This window comes from Mesitornis unicolor, unplaced genomic scaffold (assembly GCF_000695765.1).
Source record: "Mesitornis unicolor isolate BGI_N332 unplaced genomic scaffold, ASM69576v1 scaffold45233, whole genome shotgun sequence".
Lineage (NCBI taxonomy): Eukaryota > Metazoa > Chordata > Aves > Mesitornithiformes > Mesitornithidae > Mesitornis > Mesitornis unicolor.
Window position 1 is genome coordinate 20,840 of NW_010173499.1, and position 20,613 is coordinate 41,452.

At 46.0% G+C, this 20,613-nt stretch overlaps 2 protein-coding genes across 2 annotated transcripts; both read left to right on the forward strand.

Moving 5' to 3' along the window:
* Positions 1-2,892: 2,892 nt before the first annotated feature.
* Positions 2,893-5,290, forward strand: ANAPC13 (anaphase promoting complex subunit 13). Its single transcript, XM_010180749.1, has 2 exons — positions 2,893-2,991; positions 5,165-5,290. The coding sequence occupies exons 1-2, from the start codon at positions 2,893-2,895 to the stop codon at positions 5,288-5,290; spliced, it is 225 nt and encodes a 74-aa protein (XP_010179051.1).
* Positions 5,291-7,945: 2,655 nt separating this feature from the next.
* Positions 7,946-20,205, forward strand: LIPH (lipase, member H). Its single transcript, XM_010180750.1, has 10 exons — positions 7,946-7,997; positions 11,993-12,360; positions 13,065-13,173; positions 13,279-13,380; positions 13,925-14,014; positions 15,562-15,729; positions 16,656-16,751; positions 17,425-17,536; positions 19,016-19,189; positions 20,121-20,205. The coding sequence occupies exons 1-10, from the start codon at positions 7,946-7,948 to the stop codon at positions 20,203-20,205; spliced, it is 1,356 nt and encodes a 451-aa protein (XP_010179052.1).
* The last annotated feature ends 408 nt before the right edge of the window (positions 20,206-20,613 follow it).

Here is a 20,613-nt window from a genome sequence, read left to right on the forward strand (position 1 = left end):
ATTTTTCTATAAAAAAAAAAGACCCAACGCAACCATTCAGCACTACCAAATTTTGGTGATACAATCATGTGATGTAATGAACAGAATAACTCAAACAACAGCAGTGAAAGAGAATCTGCACTTCAGCAAACGGGCAAACTCACCACACCGGGACCAGCAGATCTCCTGTCTCCTGGGTGCACCAAACTGTGGAGATCAGTGACACGCGGGGACTTCCAAAGGGGCCAGCCCAGGATCCACCTCCCACAGGGGTATCTGTCACTTCAGAGAAAAATCATAAGCACCTTGCAACAAGCAGCAGTAAGAATCTATCCATAAATTAGGTCTCTCCCAGGTCACTATTACAGACTGGGTTAAAGAGACCACACAGTTTACGACTGCATTCAGGGCACACTGCTAGTTTGTATGGTTGGGAGGATTTTCTTTTAACATAGCACTAATTCTTCAAAACTTCCTCTGGTGCCTTAAGTTATGAAAATAAGTTGCACAGCTTTACAGCAGCAGCACATCATCTTAGTTAAAAATTACATCCTTTAAGTCATGAACACGTATATGTATGCACACACATAGATCTTTCACATATTTGTGAAGCAAGAAAGGTTTACACTAAAAGAAAAAATGGGGAATAAAAAAAAAAAGTTACCATGGAACCACACCTGGAAAGCTAGAATTTATTTCAGTGGCTCCTCCATGTGGCTCTCTAACAGAAAAATGGCTAAACTCCTCCTGAGGATACGAAACTGCACCTCAGTTTCACTCTGTGGAGGTATTCAATCTTCTGTTTCCAAAACATCCATGCACTTTCTCAAGTACTTAGAGACGGATCCTCACAACATCTTTCCTCAAAGATTACTATGGCATTATTAAGCAACCAACAAAAGGGGGAGCACGTCACAGAGACTTTCAGAAACACAGCCTCAGCTTTGCTCTCTCTCACTTCCATCAGAGTTTCTATCCTGCTCCTACAGCATTTTAAAACCCCGAGCTTGGCAGTTCAGCTGTACTGGAAACAACACACATTCAGAAAATATGTATCTCACTGAAGAAAAACATATGTATCCCTATTCTGAGAGTGTTTTCTCTCTCTTTGGTCCTGTCTGTGCTTAACAAAATCCAATCAGGATGTAGAACATCTTTGTTGCACTGCTGAGGAGAGCAGATGAGCAGAACCTCAAGAGTCACTGACGGCACTCCCAGAGAGCTCTCCAGGCGGTACCAGCGGACATAAGCCAGTTGCAGCTCTTCTGTTTCACTCTAATCACCCCTACATAGAATTGATTTTCAGTGGGCAGCAGAGAGAGTTCATTGTCCACCATGGAGAATGTCTGCTAAAATTCAAAAAGAAAATCTGGACAGCAATCTAGGTCCTTCATCAGCAGCCCCTTCCATAAGAAGCTGGGACCAGTTCAACACAGAAAGCTCTAGTGCCATGAGGAGCCAGACAGCATCTATTCTTGTTTCTGTTAGGCTTTAAGCAAGGTGCCCAAAGACACCTCAATCTGCCAGCCAGCACATTTGCCAGCTTACCCAGGTTTGGGCAAAGAGCCTTAAAATCAGACACCTCCAGCCAATTTTAGGCTACATCAGGTTTGTTGGCTTAATACTACATTTGTGACCTCTCAAGCTTGCGAGTCACAGTGTGCATGTTACAGGCAACTGAGTAAAGACCCACAGAGGAAACAATCTCTGCCATTAACTACAGCTAAAGCAAGGAGTGCTGGTCACTTCTGAAACTGAAGAAAAAGGAAGTATTTGCTTTAAAAAAAGAGACAGAACATCTAAAAATCAACAAGGTTTAGCATCCCAACTCAAGAAAGAATTGTAGCAGTAGAGTCCAGTGGAGAAATCTGGCAATACACAGGAAAACTTAAGCATACTGCCCGTGAAAAACCTTGGCTTATTTTGCACATAAAAAAATACAGCAGGATGCAATTTCTAAGAACAGCCCTCCTGCAGTTTAACTCACCCCCCCACCGGGTGCCCCGACGCCGAACGGCCACTTAGGCCGGTCACACACATTCACCCCTCAGGGGAGCGTTTCAGCCGCAGGCCGAGGCGCTGCCCGAGGCCCTTCCAGCCCCGCTCCCCCCACCAAACACCCCCGAAACCGGCCAAACCCCGCTGCCAACCTAAGCAAGGAGCAAGGCCCAGGCCTGGGCGGCGACTGCGCCTGCGCGGGGGCTGCGCCTGCGCACTGCCGACGCCGAGGCCGCCTCCCGGAGATGGGCAGGGTAGGGGCAGCTGGCCGCGACCCTTGGGGTGCGGGGACCGGTGGGGTACCGGGAGGGGTAGGGGGGACCGCAGCGCCCCGGTTAGCGGGGCTGTCCGCACCCACCGCGGGGCCGGGGCGGCTGGAGCGCCCTACGGCTCCGCGGGGCGACGCGGGGGCCCCTAAACAACCGGTAGCTCTGGAGCCAGGCACTCTCCAACAGCTGCAAGCCTGGCTTGGTTTTAGCATTTAATTATTATTTTATTTAATTAAGTGCCCGACCCTGGAGAGCAGGCAACAACCAGTAAGCAACGGTTCTGCACAGAGTCGGAGGGGACAGGGCGGCTGCAGGTCGCAAGCTTGTCTAAAGAGATTTTTAAGGCTCAGTAGCTATAAACACATGCAAATGTCTCTAATTAATAGTAACGGACTAGTTTTCTATATTCATCAATCTGCAATTCAGTTTGGTAGTATTCTTTTCAGATGAAGTCATTCTCCTGTGGTTACAACCCCTTTTTGAGTGGATTAGGAAAACCAAGGTTTTCTCTAAAAGTTTTAAGTGCAATAAAAATTGGATCAAAACTGGAGCAAGCCCAAACTGCAGCTGTGTGGTTGGGGACATGGATGTTAGGAACAGCATCTGCTTTGTGTCACAGGTTTAGTGGTACTCGCCTGCCACAACAATGGACAGCGAAGTGCAAAGGGATGGCAGGATCCTGGATTTGATCGACGATGCGTGGAGGGAAGATAAATTGCCGTACGAGGACGTGGCTATCCCGCTGGTAGGTGAATTGCTGCCTGTCAATCTGAGTTACAACCGGTGTGTTTATCACAGCCCCTTCCAAGAAACAGCGTAGGCAGTGTTGCTTGTGGTGCAGCTAATTAGTACAAAAGGTTCCCGGCATAGATCCAACTTGCTCTTTTCTTGCCCTATATGTCAGTCATTCCTGTGTGTGGATGAGGACATGGATGTTTCCCTACTCCTTCCCCTGATCCATTGCCATATCTCCTCAGAACTGGAGTGCCCTTCCCATTGCAGTTCTTGGTTTGACATCAGGGAGGAGCAGAATGGTCCTTTCTTTGTGCTTTCCCTTCACGTTACTAGTGTTTGAGGTGGTTTCCCAGCTGGTTTGCAGAACAGAGAGGAGCAGTTGCAGTCTTGGTTATGCTTCATTTCTACTTTCTGAAATTCCATTAAAAGAAGCTGAAAATTTTTCAAATGTCTTCCTAATCAGTCTTTTCCAAATACACCATTCCTGGTTCAAGGATAGCAGTGAATGAACCAACATCTGCAGTGGGACTCTTGCTTGTAGCACTGCACCCAACGCATGGCAGCCAGCTTTTTGTCCAGTGTCTGGCTCATTGTACAGCTGCGAGGCCAGAGAGGTGCAACTGGGGAAGAGCTACCTCTGATCCCATGCTGATCTGACGCTTCAGCTCTCCCACACTGACACCTTTCCTTAGCCATTTGGAAAGTACCAGGGAAGTGAAAAGTATCTGAGGATTTTCCCTGTCCTTGTCCTTGTTCTGGCTGGTACACAAGCTAGCACCAACGAAGCAGCCATGCTAAAATCATGGGGACTGACAGGCTGCTAGTTTCTTTTAGCACAGAGACATTCTCAAATTGCCAGTGACATGGCTCAAGCTTTAGCCCTTACACCGCTGTTGTTTCAGAGAGGGCAGGGAGCAGCTACACACCTCCAAAATCCGTAAATACAGCACACAAGTTTTCCTGCCAAGATTTGAGCTTGAGGGAATGATCTTGCAGAACTGATTCTCAGATAGGAGAGCCCAAACTTTGTTTTGCTTGGGATAACCTTTAGTAGGCAGGCCGAATGCTATAAACTAGTTCCTTGCTGAGATTTGCATTTACCCTGTGTCCAAGTCTAGAAACATCACTGTTTCTTTTCTCACAGCCATCCCGTGAGCTACTTAGATTCACGTACAGATGACAGCCTCAGAGCAAGAAGCCTCAACTAACAATAGAAAGAAAGGCCTGTCTGTGGATATAAAGATCCTCAGGGATGGGATTGGCTCCCATCACAGAAAAATGAGCGCAAATTCACACGAGGCTTACTCAGCGGCATTGTAAAGGAGCAAACAGAATGGCTGTAAAATGGTATTTGAGCCTGTCCTGAGCATCTAAGCCTGTGCTCACTCAAGAGATTCGTATGAACTCAAATGGGCTTGAATCAGATGCTGTTTTCCATAAACATAAAAATTTTATTTTGCTCATGCTGGGATTTCCAGAGATCCAGAACTGAGAATTCTTGCCCAAATGGTATCTGGCAGAATAACACACGCTCCGTGTGACGGCACCAATACAGCAACAGTGAGGACAGATAATATAAGGAAGAAAAAGAAAATCTCAGTTAAACTATAGTTCCTCCTTACTGTGTCATGAGCAGCTCTGTGCTGCACCTGATAGGAGTTTCTGACTTCCACTGCTGATTTAGCACAGCCACACCCCAGTTCAGCATGTAGAAAGAGGAAGGATTTCTCACCTGCCAGAGGAAAGCAACATGTTACAAAACCAGTTGTCTTAATAACAGCTACCATTAATGCAGGATCCGTATTCTTGGCAACAGCAGAAGAAATACATTGCAAACAAGCAAAGGAATAATTGCATCGTACTATTATTTACTTATTTTGCATTTGCTATATATTCTCCTTTTTCACTGTGTGTGCAGTCTGAGTGTATAGCAAGGCCCCAGGGTCCTGGAAAACCAATTTACCTTTCAGATTAAGCACCATATTCATGTGAAAAGAATATTGTTTGTAACTGGGCCTAATCATATTTTTAAGTGGAGCAGTATGCATGGTATGCATTGTTCAGATGCACCCTCTGGTCTCATTTGTGGATTTTTGTATTTATCCATATGGAGTCTTAGTACCCTGGTCCTTTCAGGAAGCATATGATGTGTGACATCCATTGTACCTCTGTTTTATTCTCAGAATGAGCTTCCTGAACCAGAGCAAGACAATGGTGGCACAACCGAGTCTGTGAAAGAGCAAGAAATGAAGTGGACAGATTTGGCCCTCCAGTATCTCCATGAAAATGTTCCACCCACAGGAAACTAGTGAATCAGTGAGATTTCGTAGGATTCCATACATTCATTCCTACAATGAATGCAATATAAAAAATACTTGTCAGCTGTCCATTACTGTGATAAGCTCTCTAAGGAGGAAACAACATTTCTGAAAAAGGTTCGGATTCAAACAATGGTTCTACTCAGAGTGACCAAATACGGCTTAAAATGCTTTTATAATGAGTGTGAAATAACAATAGCTATCTGACACCTCAGAGCTAACATCAGGATGTTTCTCTTATGTAAAATTATTTCATGTCTTCTGTTAAATTGTTCTTAAATTGGTGCCAATTCTGATCTTAAATGTTTTCTACATGCAATAAAAGTAGTTTTTACTATCTCAAGTTGTGATTGATTTCAAAGCTCACAATAGGATCATTTATGACCCTGAAGGCTTACATCCCAGTAAGTATTCCTGTGTATTCTGTGCTTAGAGTTCAGTGTGAAAAAAACAAATAGCCGCAAGTCAGTTGTTACCATCTTTAACTGGTGTGTGGCTGAGGAAGGTTGTGGGGGGCAGGCATGAAAGACTGGTCAACAGGATTCAAGAGCTGCAAGTCATCTGTAAACACAGGTGGTTATTTGAACTCCTCATCTCAGGACCTGCTGGCAGTGGTGGACAGCATTTCCAGTGCTGCCATCCTGGGTATGCTTGCCAATACACGTACTGTCAGCAGTCTAATTTATGCTGAAGTGGTGGTTACTCCAAATCATTGTTTTTCGAGCGATGATTGAGAGTTACAAGGCAGAGCCTGCCAGCCCCAGTGTACCTCCTCTTGAACGGATAGTCACTTGGATGAGCCGTCTCAGATGGGAAATGGGAATCTGAGAGAAGTGTTGAGGAAAAGAAACAAGCAGGGCTTAGCTTCAGGCAGTAAATTGTTCCCCTTTTGTGCTGAGAAGAAAGGCAAGGCCCTCTTGATTTCCTTCTCTCATTTTATCTCTGATTCTCAAATGCCTTTTGCAATAGGTAAAAGCCTTCTGTTCAGCTTGCATGTTTCACTGTTGGACCAATTCCTTTGCACCATTGGCAGAACTTTCTAAGGGGAAAATATTTTGACAGAGTTTAGGATTACTGGTAGAGGTGAGAAAGGAACTGCAAGGAAAACAATGTTTCACATTATTTTTTTTGCCAGTGAATCAGAAAAAAAGCACTTTCCTGGAGTATGCAGCTTCCAGACTCCACAGAAGTTTTTTTGGTGTCTTTTCTCAATGTTTATCCTCTTCAAAATTACAAAAAACAACTTTTGCCTGTGTGATTACCAAATGGAATCACAGCATGGCACATGTCCTGTGAGACGGTGATTGCTGAACTGCATGAGGATGGAGAGCTCAGGGTGCTTGTGAAAAAATCACGTGTGTTGCTGGGTGTGCTCCTCTGTCTGAGGTGTAGGCTGTGCCCACACCAGACATGTAGCACACACTTGTCTGAACAAGAAGGAGCTGCAGGCAGCCAGCAGGCAGAGTTAAGATTAACCCTAGAACTAGCAGAGTCAAAAAGCTTAGTATGTACAGCATGACATGCTGTAGAAGAAAACGCAGAAGAAACAGATACGCAGCTAGGAACTGTAATAGTTCAGCGCCTCATTGGATCATCGCCAGGGGAACAAAACAGCCTGTGCTTAATGAGGTGTTTCTGATCCTTCCTGTGTTCCCTTTCCCTAGCCTACGTTGGAAGAATTTCCAAAGAAAACATTAGGTACAGCTACCACGCAGCTTCCATCCAGCAGCCATCCCTCTTCTCTCTTCCCCTCCCCTCTCTTGCCCCCTTACAAACTCCCCACCACCCTCATCTTTTCAATTTCGCTACTAGATCTTCAAGCTCCAATTTCAGACTTCTTTTCCTGCCCCTGACAGTTGTCTTTGCATTTGCCATCTTCTTCCTCCTGTCTAGCAGGAAAAAAAAAAAGCCTTTCTTACTTGAATTTGAGCTGGATTAATGAGGTTCCAGCAGGCATGCAACGAAGCATGGTGCGGATACCAGATGTATGAACGTCATCCACAACAGCAGTTGCTTGGCAGCCCAGTGGAGACCCAGATTGACTGAACTGCCACCTTCCCTTTGTCACCACACAGCGCTGTGCATCCGCCTCCTGCCCGAGCTGACAGGGTCTCATAAGTTAGAAGGGATCCAGGCCACAGTGCTCAGGAGAGCTAAAAGACATGACAGATTAGGGATTGTCATGAATGCTACCAGCACAGGGCCCTGTGAAACCAAGTGCTGGCCCTGCCCAGATGCTTATCAGACTTGCAGTGACACCTACACTCTTTGCTGCCTTTTGACATTCTTTGCAAAAGAAAATAGACATGCAATAATATCCTTAGTTTCAACACGTAGTCAAATTGCTGCTTACAGCGTGATACCAAACCATTTATTTGTGTCTCTGATTAGTCATTCCTTAGGGCAAACTATATTTAAAATATGGAAACCTGGTAGAATAGAAGGTGCCCCACCTTTTTAAGAAGAAGCTTTAGTTGTATAACTAAAGACTGGTCTTCATTTCTTGGCTGGTAACTTCCTCCTTTCACCACACCTACTGTAACTGGCAGAAAGAGAGAGCGTTGTCAGAGACAGCAGACACATGCCAAAGAAATTGTGGGAATCCTCAAAATCTTTTACCTGTAGAAGTTCCATGTGGAAGTCCACATGCTGAGGCTGTTTGTCGTGTTTATCTACCTTTTGTATGGGGTGAAAACAGGTAAGAAATCAACCGTTTGTTCTAAACGTTTTTGTCAAATATAACATGCTCGTTCTGCTTTGCAGAAACATGAATATATCTACCCTCTGCATTACAGTTATTGCGTAGGGCTTTACACTAGCATTATTTATGTTGGCAAGGCAAATTATACTGGTTACATGAATGTGGTTGGCTCTAAGAGTTCCAAATGTAAAACCAGAAGTCATTTTTATTATCTTTTCCTCACTTCGCAAACATTTCTCTCATATAAGTGCTATCCATCGATACTGAAAATGTCATTTGAAATCTTCAGAGAAGAATGATTTCTTTTCAGCAGTGTCTTATATGACAGACGGGAAGGATGAATTACCAATACAATTACAATAAGCTCCATTTGATATCCTCCCAGCCCTATCAAGAACCAACCCATGTAACAATAAATAAATGTACTGCCTTGTGTTAGCATACACATGGGAGCAAGTCAACTTATAGCTCTCTAAAAAAAAAACAGGATTAAAAAACAGCAGTGTTCTTATAAATACCAACTTGTATTTCATCAGGTTCTCTGGAGTAATCTTGGGGTTGCATTTTGCTTAGTGAGTTAAATACGCATGTGCACGTAGGAAATGTAGTCCTAGGAGATGGAAACTGTGTGAAAAGGCACCAAGGAAACCCAGTGAGATACTGAGGACCAGTGTCAGAGGTGGAGGGCACATGCTCTCCGTGGAGAAGTGATGGAGACTTTCACTAATGCTACTGGGATGTGCTGTGGGGTGGTGAAGTGTGCTTAAAGCTGAGCACTCATTATCGATGTATAAGACCAGTCTGTAGAAACACCCTGTAAAAAGCCCAGGTGAGATGACAGTGTTTTGGGTGTCAGTGAAACTGCAGAGAGAGGCAAAAGCAGCAACCTGATGCCAGGCGCTGAGTGGGGAGGCAGCCCCCTTCGCAGGCTCTGTGAGACAGAATGGTCTCCTGAGGACCACAGCTAGGACAACTACAAATCTACCAAGTGACCACTGAAGTGAAAATCTGTTGGAACTTCGCTTTGCAAGAGGACAGACTGGTGGAGTTAAAAAATGCAGCTGCTATTCTCTTCATGCAGGCAGCCTCAAGATCACAGCCCCAAAATGCCACTACTGCAAACTCTGCGTGTCCACAGGATGAACATCCAGGACAGGAGAAGAAAAAGCTTCCAAATACCATCACCAAAAAAAGAATTAAAGATATAGGGGAATGCAGGACTTAAGTAGTACTGACTGCAGTAAATACCACAGTCTGCCCAGCACCATTCTCATCACCGTAACACTCCTACCTGGGAGTATATAATTTCAGAAATTTTATATATATATGTAGCTTCAGAACAAAGTTATTCTGAAGATGCCCCTCCTGCTGCAATAGCACCTCAGAGGCTGATCTGGAGTTCGAGACAAAAGATGTCCAGCTCCCATGTAGGAACATGGGTTTCACAGATGGGTATGCCCCAGTACAGGTGCTGAGATGTCAGAGCACCTTGCCCAGGAAACTGCTGTTTGCCGTCCTAGTTTACATATCAGAAAACTGAGCAGAGGGAGAAAAGTTAATTGCCTGAGGCTGTTAATGGCCAAGACAGGGCTGGGATTAATGGGACACTGAGTTAATTGCCACGTTTATTCACCTTTCCTGGAGGGAAGTGGTCTGTTGGACACTGGTTAAGTACAGTGCCAGGCTGCCAGTTTCCACCTCGCTTCTTTGCTTGCGGAGTTAATCTCGATAAGCCTCTTGCCCCATCAGAGAAATCATGTTGGAGTTTCAAAGACACTTCCAGCCATTTGGGTAGGATCCGCTGTACTTATCAGAATGAAGAGCAGAGCCAGGATAACTGGCTGTCCTCATGTGTCAGCTTTTGTAACACATGGTGGATGAGTATGGGATACGCACCAGCCTGCCAGAAGCCAAGCTGGCAGGTTTCCCCAACTATTAGCACTGATCTAATTTTGTTAATCAAAATAGAACAAATCTAACAGGCTTGGTGCAGCTGTAGCAAGGCTTTTGAAACAATGCCTATGTTAGGTATTAGCAAATGCTGATCAGCTCTTTAAAAGCTTTGCTTTATCAGAAGGTTTGGGCTGTTCCGGTGACAAACATAGTGCTCCTCTGGGCAAGTCTCAGCACAGTGCAGGAGATACCGAAACAAATTAAGCAATCAGTGCAATCTTGCACCATATAGAAGTTCTTGCCTGGCTGTATTACTACAGCTTCAGTGGCAGTAAAGGTGATTAACAATACTATAGAATAACACTATACAATAAATAAAATTATTTCTAGTTATTAGTGAAAAATAAATATAATTGCATTTTTTATGTTGCAGTAGCACAGTTGTTATCACTGTGTATGCTAATGTATATCAGCAAAAAATGGTAACTTCTCTGCTACTTACTTTGAGATGTCCACATGAGCGGTGTCACGGAGCTCTTGCTGCTGCTTCTCTGGAGCATCTTGGCACTGTAAGGAGGAGGTGAGACCAAGCTGGTCAGGGGACAGCCACCCAGGTCACCTTTACTCTTGCAAGCAGGGCCCAGAGTCACATTGCCCCTGGGAGCCCTTGCTGAGGCATTTCAGAGGCAGAACACCCTCAATTCAAAGGCCACTGTTCAACAGATGTTTGCTGGGCCTGGCTGAGGGCTCATTTTCCACCACTCCTGTCCTGCTGTTCCAGTTTCATAAGCTTTGTACAGGAAGGACTCCACAGATTTCAAATGTTAAAATTTATTTCTGAATTTATGGTAGCAATTTAAAATATCCAGTTGGACTTAACTGCAACATCCTTTTAGCCTATTAATTTTTATTGCTGGAGCTCCTGGGGCTTCTACAAAGTAATTAGCAGAACTATGGCAACTGAGCAGATCATTTTATGTGCTGGGCACATAGAATTTATATCACACTGATGCTCCTGATTTCCACAGGAGGAGAAAAGGGAAAGCTGCTCATAGAAACTGAGAGAGTTTCATCATTTAGAAACTAAAATGCACAGAGCATTGGAGATTTGCTAGAGCACAGTTAGCTTTAAGCTGCAGGTTTCCTAAACCCTGCTACCTACAGCACAGCCCTTTAAGCACAAAGATCAGGAAGATCTCTCTAGCAACTGCAGCCTGAACAATTACTGCAGCCCAGGGCATACGTGTGGGAGAGATGCTCCCATAAGGGTCTTCAATAGGATTAAGGGGATTTGGGGAAAAGGATTGTGAGCCAGGAGCAGGCTACAAAACCTGGGAGGGCCTTCATAAGCACTGTCTGTCTGGAGACAGCAGCTATTCCATCCGCTGCCAGTGCCCTGTTGGAGATTGTATTGGACTCTGACGGCTCAGCTGGTCTTCTGCTGGAAAAGCATGGAACAAAGGCAGGCTTTCATATGGCAGAGACTGTTCCATAAAGCAGCACTTACATAAAATTCAGTTCTCTTCAGCTGTGCATAAAGCAGTATCAGTTACATATCTCATGCAGTCAAAGGGTGCCCCATTTTGCAGCCTGAAATAACAGCCTGCATCTGCAAATACAAATAAAGCACTGAGATCAACAACAGCAAGATCCTCTGCAGCTTGTCAGCTCCAGACTAGAGTTACAAACGAACCACAAGGACATCTCTTTACCCTAGAAACTGTCCAGAGCATCCGGGTGCGCTCTCAAACCAATACAGCAACCATCCTAGTTGTTGGTCTCTAATACTTTCCTCATACTAGTGAGGTTTTTGGAGAGTCCATGCCACCTCCCAGCTGCTACTGAGAGCAGGACTGTGCTGTTTCAGGGAATGCTGCTCCAAGAAGGTATGCTTGCTGTCTTTGTACCAACACAGCAAGACAACCTAAGTTTCAGGGTAACTCCAGTCATGAACACGATGGAGAGGAAAGGAGCTGCCCCAGCTCAGACAGCTCACAACATATGTATGTAGCTGTGCCTGCATGGGGCTGGCAGGCAGTAAAGGTCAAAGCAAACGCATTGGTGCTAACCTCAGGACTGCCACACTGTGCTCTTTTCAGATCCTGGGGAGACATGCCCTGCATTCACAACTCTCAGCTTCGGCAGCGCTTTGATAGGGACAGACCTGAAAGTGAAGCTGTTGCTCTACACCAGACAGAACCTAAACTGTGCCGAAGAGCTCAATTCAACAGCCTCCAAGTATCTCAATGTGACCAAGAAAACTACCTTCATCATCCACGGATACCGACCCACAGGCTCTACCCCAGTCTGGATCCCTGACTTGATCCATCTCCTGCTTTCTGTAGAGGACTTGAACGTCATCCTTGTGGACTGGAACCGGGGGGCAACAACTCTCAACTACAGTAACGCTTCCAAAAACGGCAAGAAAGTTGCTGAGATTCTGAAGAAACTTATTGATGGCATGTTGGTAAGTTGAACGTTCATGCTATGATATATTCATTAATGGGCAGCAGGTAAAGGGCACAAAGGAACTGTTTAAACACAGCAGGATGTCTGGGTAAAGAAGCTCCTAGAAAGGAATGCATTCATTTTTTTAGAAGCCTAGCTATATTGCAGTGCCAAGTTCTACTTTTGGACTTGGTACCATGGTATTTTGTTGCAATAGGCAGTTTTCACTCTAAGTCTGTACATTTCTGGATACAAAACCCTGCAGGTATGTTTTCCCATACACAGAAACTGTACTTTCACTTTCTGGGTGTCCAAAGGTCAGCTTATGGGGATCAGCCGCAGTTTGCAGATCCTCTAAGCTGCTGCACGGGCAATGATGACACCGGGTCATTAGGATCGTTGTGTCTGCTAATGCCTTGCCACCAAATGTGGGGAACTGGAGCTGTACTCATGGGGCCCATAAATACTCATTCCTGTCCACACTCATCATCACTGCCCAGGAAAGGACACCCACTGCTGAACTGTTCTTATTGCAGCTCTCAGGTGTCCCAGAGAGGAGCGCCCGCTGTACTCTGGGACTACCAAAGGGGGAGTATTTAGAGTGGAAAATGTCAAGGGGAAACGTGGGCAAACTAGGGAGACGCATTTACATTCCTCCTCCTGATATTCTTTATGCCTTTCACGTGCCTAAAATCTGTGACCACGTGTATTTTTAAATCTCAGGTTGGTGGAGCATCACTTGACTTCTTGCACATGATAGGAGTGAGCCTGGGAGCTCACATTGCTGGCTTTGTGGGAGAGATGTTTAAAGGTGCACTTGGGAGAATCACAGGTGAGGCCTTCCTCCTGTCAGCCCTTCTGTCTCCAGCTGTGCACCGCGAGAGGGGTGGGCTGCACAGCACCGCAGGGGTGCCACACGCGTGGCTTTGCCTTGCAGGCCTTGACCCAGCAGGCCCCTTGTACAGAGGAAAGCCACCCAGCGAGAGGCTGGACCCTACAGACGCGCGGTTTGTCGATGTCATCCATTCGGACACTGATGGTATGTGACATTTCTCCTCTTCCTCATTGCCAGGAAACACAGAGACTGGTGGGGAGCACAGGAAAGTGGGGCAGGCAGCAGTTCTGGGGGATCCTTGCTCCTTTGGCCCAGGAGGACAGCAGTCTCCTTTCCTGGTACTCTGCTCCCACTGGTGTCCTACCCCCAGCACTTGGCTTTCCCACCTCATTGCTGCCTCTCGTATTGTCCCAGCCCTTCTAAGAAGTAGGACTTCAGCAGCACAGTAATACCCAGGGTTTCATATCCCTTTTCTTCTCCTGCATGTGGTGACACAAAAAGCCAAATTTTATACTATCACATGCACAGACTTATTTTAGGTATTTGATACCATTGCTAAAATGACACAGCTGGGTCACAACCATTTGGCCTGCTGCCCGAATAGATGAATGACATTAATATTCCTGTGCAGGCAGTCATCCTAGAGCCAAATAACTATTTTTTTGCTAGTTAGCTTCTTATGTTTCCTTCTTCTATATTTTATGATTTAATACTCCCTCCCCTCACCCCTGATATTTTCTTTTGTCAGGACTAGGTTACGCAGAAGCACTAGGCCACGTAGACTTCTACCCCAATGGCGGGACCGACCAGCCTGGCTGTCCACTGACAGTATTTTCTGGTAATTCTGCCTTGTATTGCACAAACACTGACAAAATATTGCACAGAATCACAGAATATCAGGAGTTGGAAGGGACCTCTGGAGATCACCCAGTCCAACCCCTGCCAGAGCAGGATCACCCAGACCAGGTCACACAGGAACACGTCCAGGCAGGTTTTGAATGTCTCCAGAGAAGGAGACTCCACAACCTCTCTGGGCAGCCTGGTCCAGTGCTCTGTCACCCTCACAGTGAAAAAGTTTTTCCTCATGTTCATGTTGAACCTCCCATGCTCCAGCTTGCTCCCATTGCCCCTTGTCCTGTCCTTGGCTGTCACAGAGGAGAGCCTGGCTCCTTCCTCCTGACACTTGCCCTTTACAAATTGATAACCATGAATGAGGTCGCCCCTCAGTCTCCTCTTCTCCGAGCTAAAGAGACCCAGCTCCCTCAGCCTTCTCTTCTCCAATCACAAAAGAGCAGAAGGCCAGAGAAACATCATCACTGCTTAGGAAATACATGGAAACCATATTCCGTGAAAGCCATGACAGCATATTTCTCCCCAGCACTGATGTGGCACGTTGACGTACCAGGAGTTGGGCTGATGTGCACCACGCATCTCATGAGTCAGGGGTGATCCTCCTGCTCTCTGTCCCAAATGCAAACAGGATCAATTTTCCATGCAAAAAGTCATCAGGTATATTCGTGCCTTCATTTTGTTACTACATTTAGACAACCTGTAGGATATTCTTTTTTTTCAATTATTTAGAACACACACAAAACACCAAGGACTAGCAATTGCAAGAACCTGTGCAGAAAACAGGTTCAAGATGGATGTGGGGTAGGCTGTTATGCTGAATCCAACGTGCCTTTTCTGGCAGAGATAGACAGTGCAGCCTGGCAGCCCTCGCCCTGAATGCAGGAAAGCATCCTTGTGGTCCCTTCCAACCTGGTATTCTGTGATTCTGTGAAAGCTTTTTTCCTTTCCAGCCCAGCAGAAGAATTGGTTTTATGAAAGCTGGGTGAAGAAGATTCTTTCACGGAAGAAAAGGCAGTAATGTGAACTCAACCCTTTGCAGACCCAAGAAAATCTACATAGGAAACCAGCCTGAAACAAAAATCCACAGGAAATTAGGCTTCACTCATTTTGCTGCTCATGTAACCGCTAATTTTACTAGTTATGTCTTCTTAAAGGGTTTTTACACCTAAATGGAAGGCCATGTGCCAAAAAAAGCAATATCCAGCTGTCAGGCCAGAGCTCAGAGAAAAGAGAGCACCCGAGACAGAGTAGGACTCACAGCTGGATCCTCATGAGCTGCAGTAACAATACAAACAAACGTTTTTAAAACAAAAAAAGGATAAGAAAAGTAAAGTAGTCACAGGCAGAGCTGAGTGCACTCAAAAGGAGAGGCTGGGGCCCCGTTACTGTTCTGGCACAGCCCAGTGCTCCCCAGTGCCACCTGTTGTGTTTAGACTGGTCAGTGTGGGCAGTCCTTTTTGCTAGGGCATTAACGCTGTTTTCTTGAAATACGAGGATCATTAACAAAGTATTTCTTCTCTGTGTATGATTAAGGATTGCAGTATTTTAAATGTGACCACCAGAGGTCTGTTTTGCTGTTCATGTCATCCCTGAAACAGAGCTGCAACATCACTGCGTACCCATGTGACTCCTACAGAAATTACAGGAATGGCAAATGTACCAGCTGCGAAACGTTCTGGCCTATGCCGTGCCCCATGCCAGGTAAGGATACAGGGACCGTAAATGCACCCCGAACACACGTGTCTGGCAGAGCTGCCCGTCATTACCCTAACTTTTATTCTACCCACACGAGTGTGACAAATGTGTTGCTAAAGTGCTTTGCAAAAACATGCAAGTTATTTCTCGCTGAGGTTTTTGGGGTGATCTCTCTGACTTCTGCAGAGGTACAAACCTCTGCTGCTGGCAAGAGAGGCCTGAGAAATCACCCTGCTCTTTGTACGGCCACATCACATTAGAACAGAGATCCACATGGAAAGGATCCAGAGCTGGAAAAGCCAAAACTAGATTTGGGATCTTTACACTGGAGTCACAGAAACAATGAATTAAAGTCCGTTAGCTGCAGAGCTTGAAGGATAGCGGTGTGGTCTTGCTAAAAGAGAATCAGAGAAACAGGGAAATCACAGAAACAGAGAAATTTCCAACACCACAAACCCCTCTTGAATCTAAAAGAAATGGCAGAGGGGGGTGACCAAAGTCAAGGACCCATGGAGGAGTCCCAGCCTGGATGTGACAGCCCAGCTCCTGGCTGCCATTTCTGACACGTTGATGCAAAAAACCTGACACTTCCAGAAATGAACTTACAAAGCTAAAGGGACGATTTTCATTCTGTGAAATGAAATCCTTCTTGACTGTGGATATCAGATGTGGAAAAAGATCAATCTTAAAATAAGTGCTGAACAGTAATGAGGCACATTTAGACACTCCATTGGCTTTAGTTACACAAGAACAATTAAGTCCTGGTGTACGTTCCAGAGTACAGCATCATGTGTCGGAGTACTACCCTGCAGCTGGCAGGCAACGTACTATTTCTTAAATACTTGCTATACTATTTTCAGCAAATTTTAAGCAATTTTGCTTATATACCTGTGCAGTAACCTTTTGTTTCATTTTCAAACTGTCATCTATAGGTTATTATGCCCATAAGTGGAGAAGCTATTTAACACAACAGAACCATCCAGTGATGAGTATGTTTTTTGACACAGCGGACAAAGAGCCATTTTGCAGTAAGTGACTCAGATTTCTGAGGTGATTTTTCTTTGTGCGTTGCCTCCTTCAGCCACAGCCGTGCAGAGATGGTCAGCTGCTGTTGGCATCACAGCCAGCATTTTGGAAACAAAGCTGATGACGGCTATGTAGGATTGTGTCAATCCGCAGTCTTGCCGTTACATTCCTTACCTGCAAACCTGCCCGGTGCTGGGAAATCCAACTGCTCGCTAGAACAGGCTCATCTTGCTTACAGTGCTAGGAAATTTGTTGAGAACTTGCAAATGAAACATAAAAGGGTAGTTCTTAAACCGCGTTTCAAGACAACACACTCTCTTGTGCAAGGTAGGCGTGTGGGGGAATGATGAGAGTCAGACATGCTCTGAGCTGAACAGGTGAAAAAGCAACCCTGGACAAAAGGGAAAGGCAGAGGGAAAGGGGCCAGGCAACAACGAATCGGTGAAAAAAGGTTTCACCAATGTACCAAGGCACAGGTCTTGTAATATTTCTGTTAGAAATCTCTCCAAAGGAAGATAGCAAGAATGAAGGAGAAAGAAATTTTAAATTGAATAGGTTGTGTCAGACAAGCAAATGGGAGAAAAATGTGTTCCAGCTGCAGCTCAGCTCCCAGCCAGGCACACAGCTGGGCTGGAAAGCAGAGCATGCAGTCTAACCACTCTCTCTCCACCCCAGTTTATCACTACTTTGTGGATATCATCACATGGAACAAAGACACCAGGAGAGGCACCTTCAGCATTGTACTGGCTGACGAAACCGGGAAGAAGGCAGAGTCTAAAGTCAACCCGTAAGTCTTACCGACCGGATGATCTGTAAATGATAGCAAATCACTTGGTACAACTGCAGGTGGGAGGAGGCAAGATATCCTCCTCCAATTTATCTGCTTATACTTGATAGCGTGCATACCTTAGGGCTTGCCTGGCCCTGTGGGATTTTCCCAGAGTCCGCCAGCACACACCAGCTCACAGCCCAGCCCTTTGGTTTGGGCCCTTCTCAGCCATCGTAAGGTCTGAGTGGACAATCTCAGCCAGCAGCACAGCTGTCCAAGGTTTCCACTAAAGCGGGAGGAAAAACACGTCTGCCCCTCTTTCCTTGCCTCCCAGGGAGTGCTCCCTTCCAGCTCCAGGTGCCCAAGACAGCTAGGATGAACCTGGGCCTGAATAAGTAACACCCAAATAAATTCATTCCACTCGGAGAGGCAAATTAATGACTGGTGTTTATGTGGATGTGCAAATTCCCGATTGATCTAACCACACTTCAGCCAAACAAGTCCTGCTCATTTTCCCAAGTGTCTCTAAGTGCATATTCTCCCAGCAATCTGCATAGTTCCCTGAGGCTGCACAACAGGAGCACCCCACTCTGCCGAGGGTGTGAGAGCCCACCAGACACACGCTTACACACACAACTTGACAGGTTAAAACCTCTCCTATTTGTCAGGCCTTGTAAAACTCCTAAACAAGGCCACTCGTTCGGAGTGTCACAACCAGGACAGAGCTCCAATCGCATCCACGCTCTCCATTCATAAGGGAAACCTGAAGCTACGGCCGCACAACCAGCTGGGTGAGCGTGGCCACAGCGTTCTTGTGAGCAGCTCGGTTGTTTCTGCACCAAGACCGGTGCAGTTTTCCTGCGCAACTCAAAGCAGAACTGGCCATTCTGTCAAAAAGGACCAAAGTCAAACCCCAGCCCTGCGATGTGTCATGTCTTTCTGTCCATGTTATTTTCCTTTCCTGAGAAGCTGAATTACTCTCTGTTAATTCTGGTCAATGCTTCATTGTTTCACAGACTCTTCTGCTGCACTTACCAGAAGAGAACTATCAGAAATTTAGTTAGGGGCATTAACACCCCCATGGTGCAGTCTTCCATTTGTAGAGCTACCTCAGCCATACAGCGTTGCTATAAACAGATTTTTACATACAGCAACCTGTTCTGCAAACGCCATGGATGCACAGCCACATGCAAACATCATTTGGGTCCAGCCCACTCAGGTTCGAAGCAAAATCACAGTAAGGATCCTGCTCTGGGACCACAGCAAACAGCATCAGACCTGTGTCCCTGCTCCCACCCCAAATAATGCAGAGCAAAAGTGGCCAAGCAGGTTCACACCTGGAGACCTGAATCCACACCCATTTATCATAAATCAGAAACTAATTGTAAGCTCAGTCCTCCTCCTCCCCCAGCACTGTTTCTAATGTTACACTGAATATATTAAAACCGGCACTATTCCCTTGGTGAGTCTCTGACACCTTGTCTGCTTTATCTTTAGAGAAGCTGCAGCCTTTCAGCGGTACAACCAAATCACTTTGCTAATTGGATTCGACCAGGACTTTGAAAATGTAGAAAGAATTTCCTTGACATTTTCCACAGGATCTGTCATTGGCCCAAAATTCAAACTCAGGGTTCTGCAAATGAGGTTCCGTTCACTAACAAATCCAGAAAGGTAAGCAGGGGTTTACAAACCATTCCTGTTGTTGCAAACTGGACACAAGTAAATCACTCTCCCAGGTGCCTGGCCTGAGTTTGTCCAGCAGAATTATATTCACTTCACATTTAATGACTCTTGCACCCATATTTTGGGAATAAATTCTGCCTTCAGTGCATGCACACAAACCCCATAGCTGAACCTGAACACAGAGGTTATCTTATTGTACTGAAAACATGTAATTAGTGGTCTGACTCTGATGTGGCCTGACATTTTAACCTTCGCTCAGGAAAATGACCTTCGAATAGCTACAGCAAAGCTGCCCAGGCCTGAGCTCCGGGCTGAAGGTAAATGTAACTCTCAGGGAAATACAGACGTCTGGCCCCAAATACACATTTTATCCCAGTCAATTTCTGTGTCCAGTGAAACAGGGAGATTAATTTACTCCTGGAATTCCAGTAACTGGGAGCTGCTGGCCGCTATGCCCCAAAGGGCTGACTACTGCCCACAGCATGAGGTACCTATCAGGTCATTTGCTGAGACTTCTACAGCTGCTTCAGTCCCCTTGTTAAACCTCTGTTTGCTCTGCGGTGCTACTGTTAAGCTTCCCTCATTTCTCTATCACCGTTGGAGGATGGGATCTCTGCCTGAGCTCAGAGAGTGCAGAATCTCTCATGTGCGAGGACAGTATGTAGACATCAAGCCATACATGCTTTAAATTTGGGTTAAAACAAGGACTGTAGATCACCGAATGAAAAGTGTGGCGCAAAAAAAGGACAGAGCTGCCAAACGTATTTCTTTGTAGTTCATGAAGTCTGCTAAGTATCCGTGACCTTGGCAAGGCTTGAGGTCCACCTAAAGCTGTCTTGAGAATGTGACTTATTTTATGTAAGTAAGACAAGAAAGGCTGATTTTTTACTTTTGGCTCATGTTAGCTGTTTTTATGCAGACCACAGCTGTGCAGGTACGACCTCATCCTGATAGAGAACACCAAAAAAACCTTCAAGCCCATCCCATGTTGGAGCAGGAGCTGAGATTCGAATGTGCGACTTCGGAATATTTTATGTCTGAGCGACAGACATTGTCACCACAACATGGGGACTCACCTCTAAGCTCCTCGCTGCCTTCCGCGGGGGCCAAGCGGAGATTTATAAACAGGGGCTACAGAAGCGACCAAAAAAACCCCCAAAACCACCACCACCACCAAAACCCAAAAAACAACCAAAAAAAAAAAAAACCAAGACGATGCCGTTGTGTCATTACGGAGCCCGCTGTCGAGGCGGGGCCGGCTCAGCGCTGAGGGGGGCGGAGGTTTCCGCCCAGCCCTCAGAGGCCGAACCCCGCCCTGCGCCTGCGCATCCCGGGCGGCGGGGCGTGGGTGGCTGGGCCGGCCGGCAGCTGAGGGCCCCATCGCGGGATGTGGCGGCGGCTGGCCGGGTTAC

What these genes read in the sequence shown, in the direction of transcription:
- LIPH (XM_010180750.1), top strand. Translation starts at nt 7,946, where the DNA reads ATGCTGAGGCTGTTTGTCGTGTTTATCTACCTTTTGTATGGGGTGAAA. An exon ending in CATCCATTCGGACACTGATG is followed by an intron (nt 13,381 to 13,924) that starts GTATGTGACATT and finishes TTCTTTTGTCAG; the next exon opens with GACTAGGTTACGCAGAAGCA. An exon ending in TATGCCGTGCCCCATGCCAG is followed by an intron (nt 15,730 to 16,655) that starts GTAAGGATACAG and finishes TGTCATCTATAG; the next exon opens with GTTATTATGCCCATAAGTGG.
- ANAPC13 (XM_010180749.1), top strand. Translation starts at nt 2,893, where the DNA reads ATGGACAGCGAAGTGCAAAGGGATGGCAGGATCCTGGATTTGATCGAC. An exon ending in AGGACGTGGCTATCCCGCTG is followed by an intron (nt 2,992 to 5,164) that starts GTAGGTGAATTG and finishes TTTTATTCTCAG; the next exon opens with AATGAGCTTCCTGAACCAGA.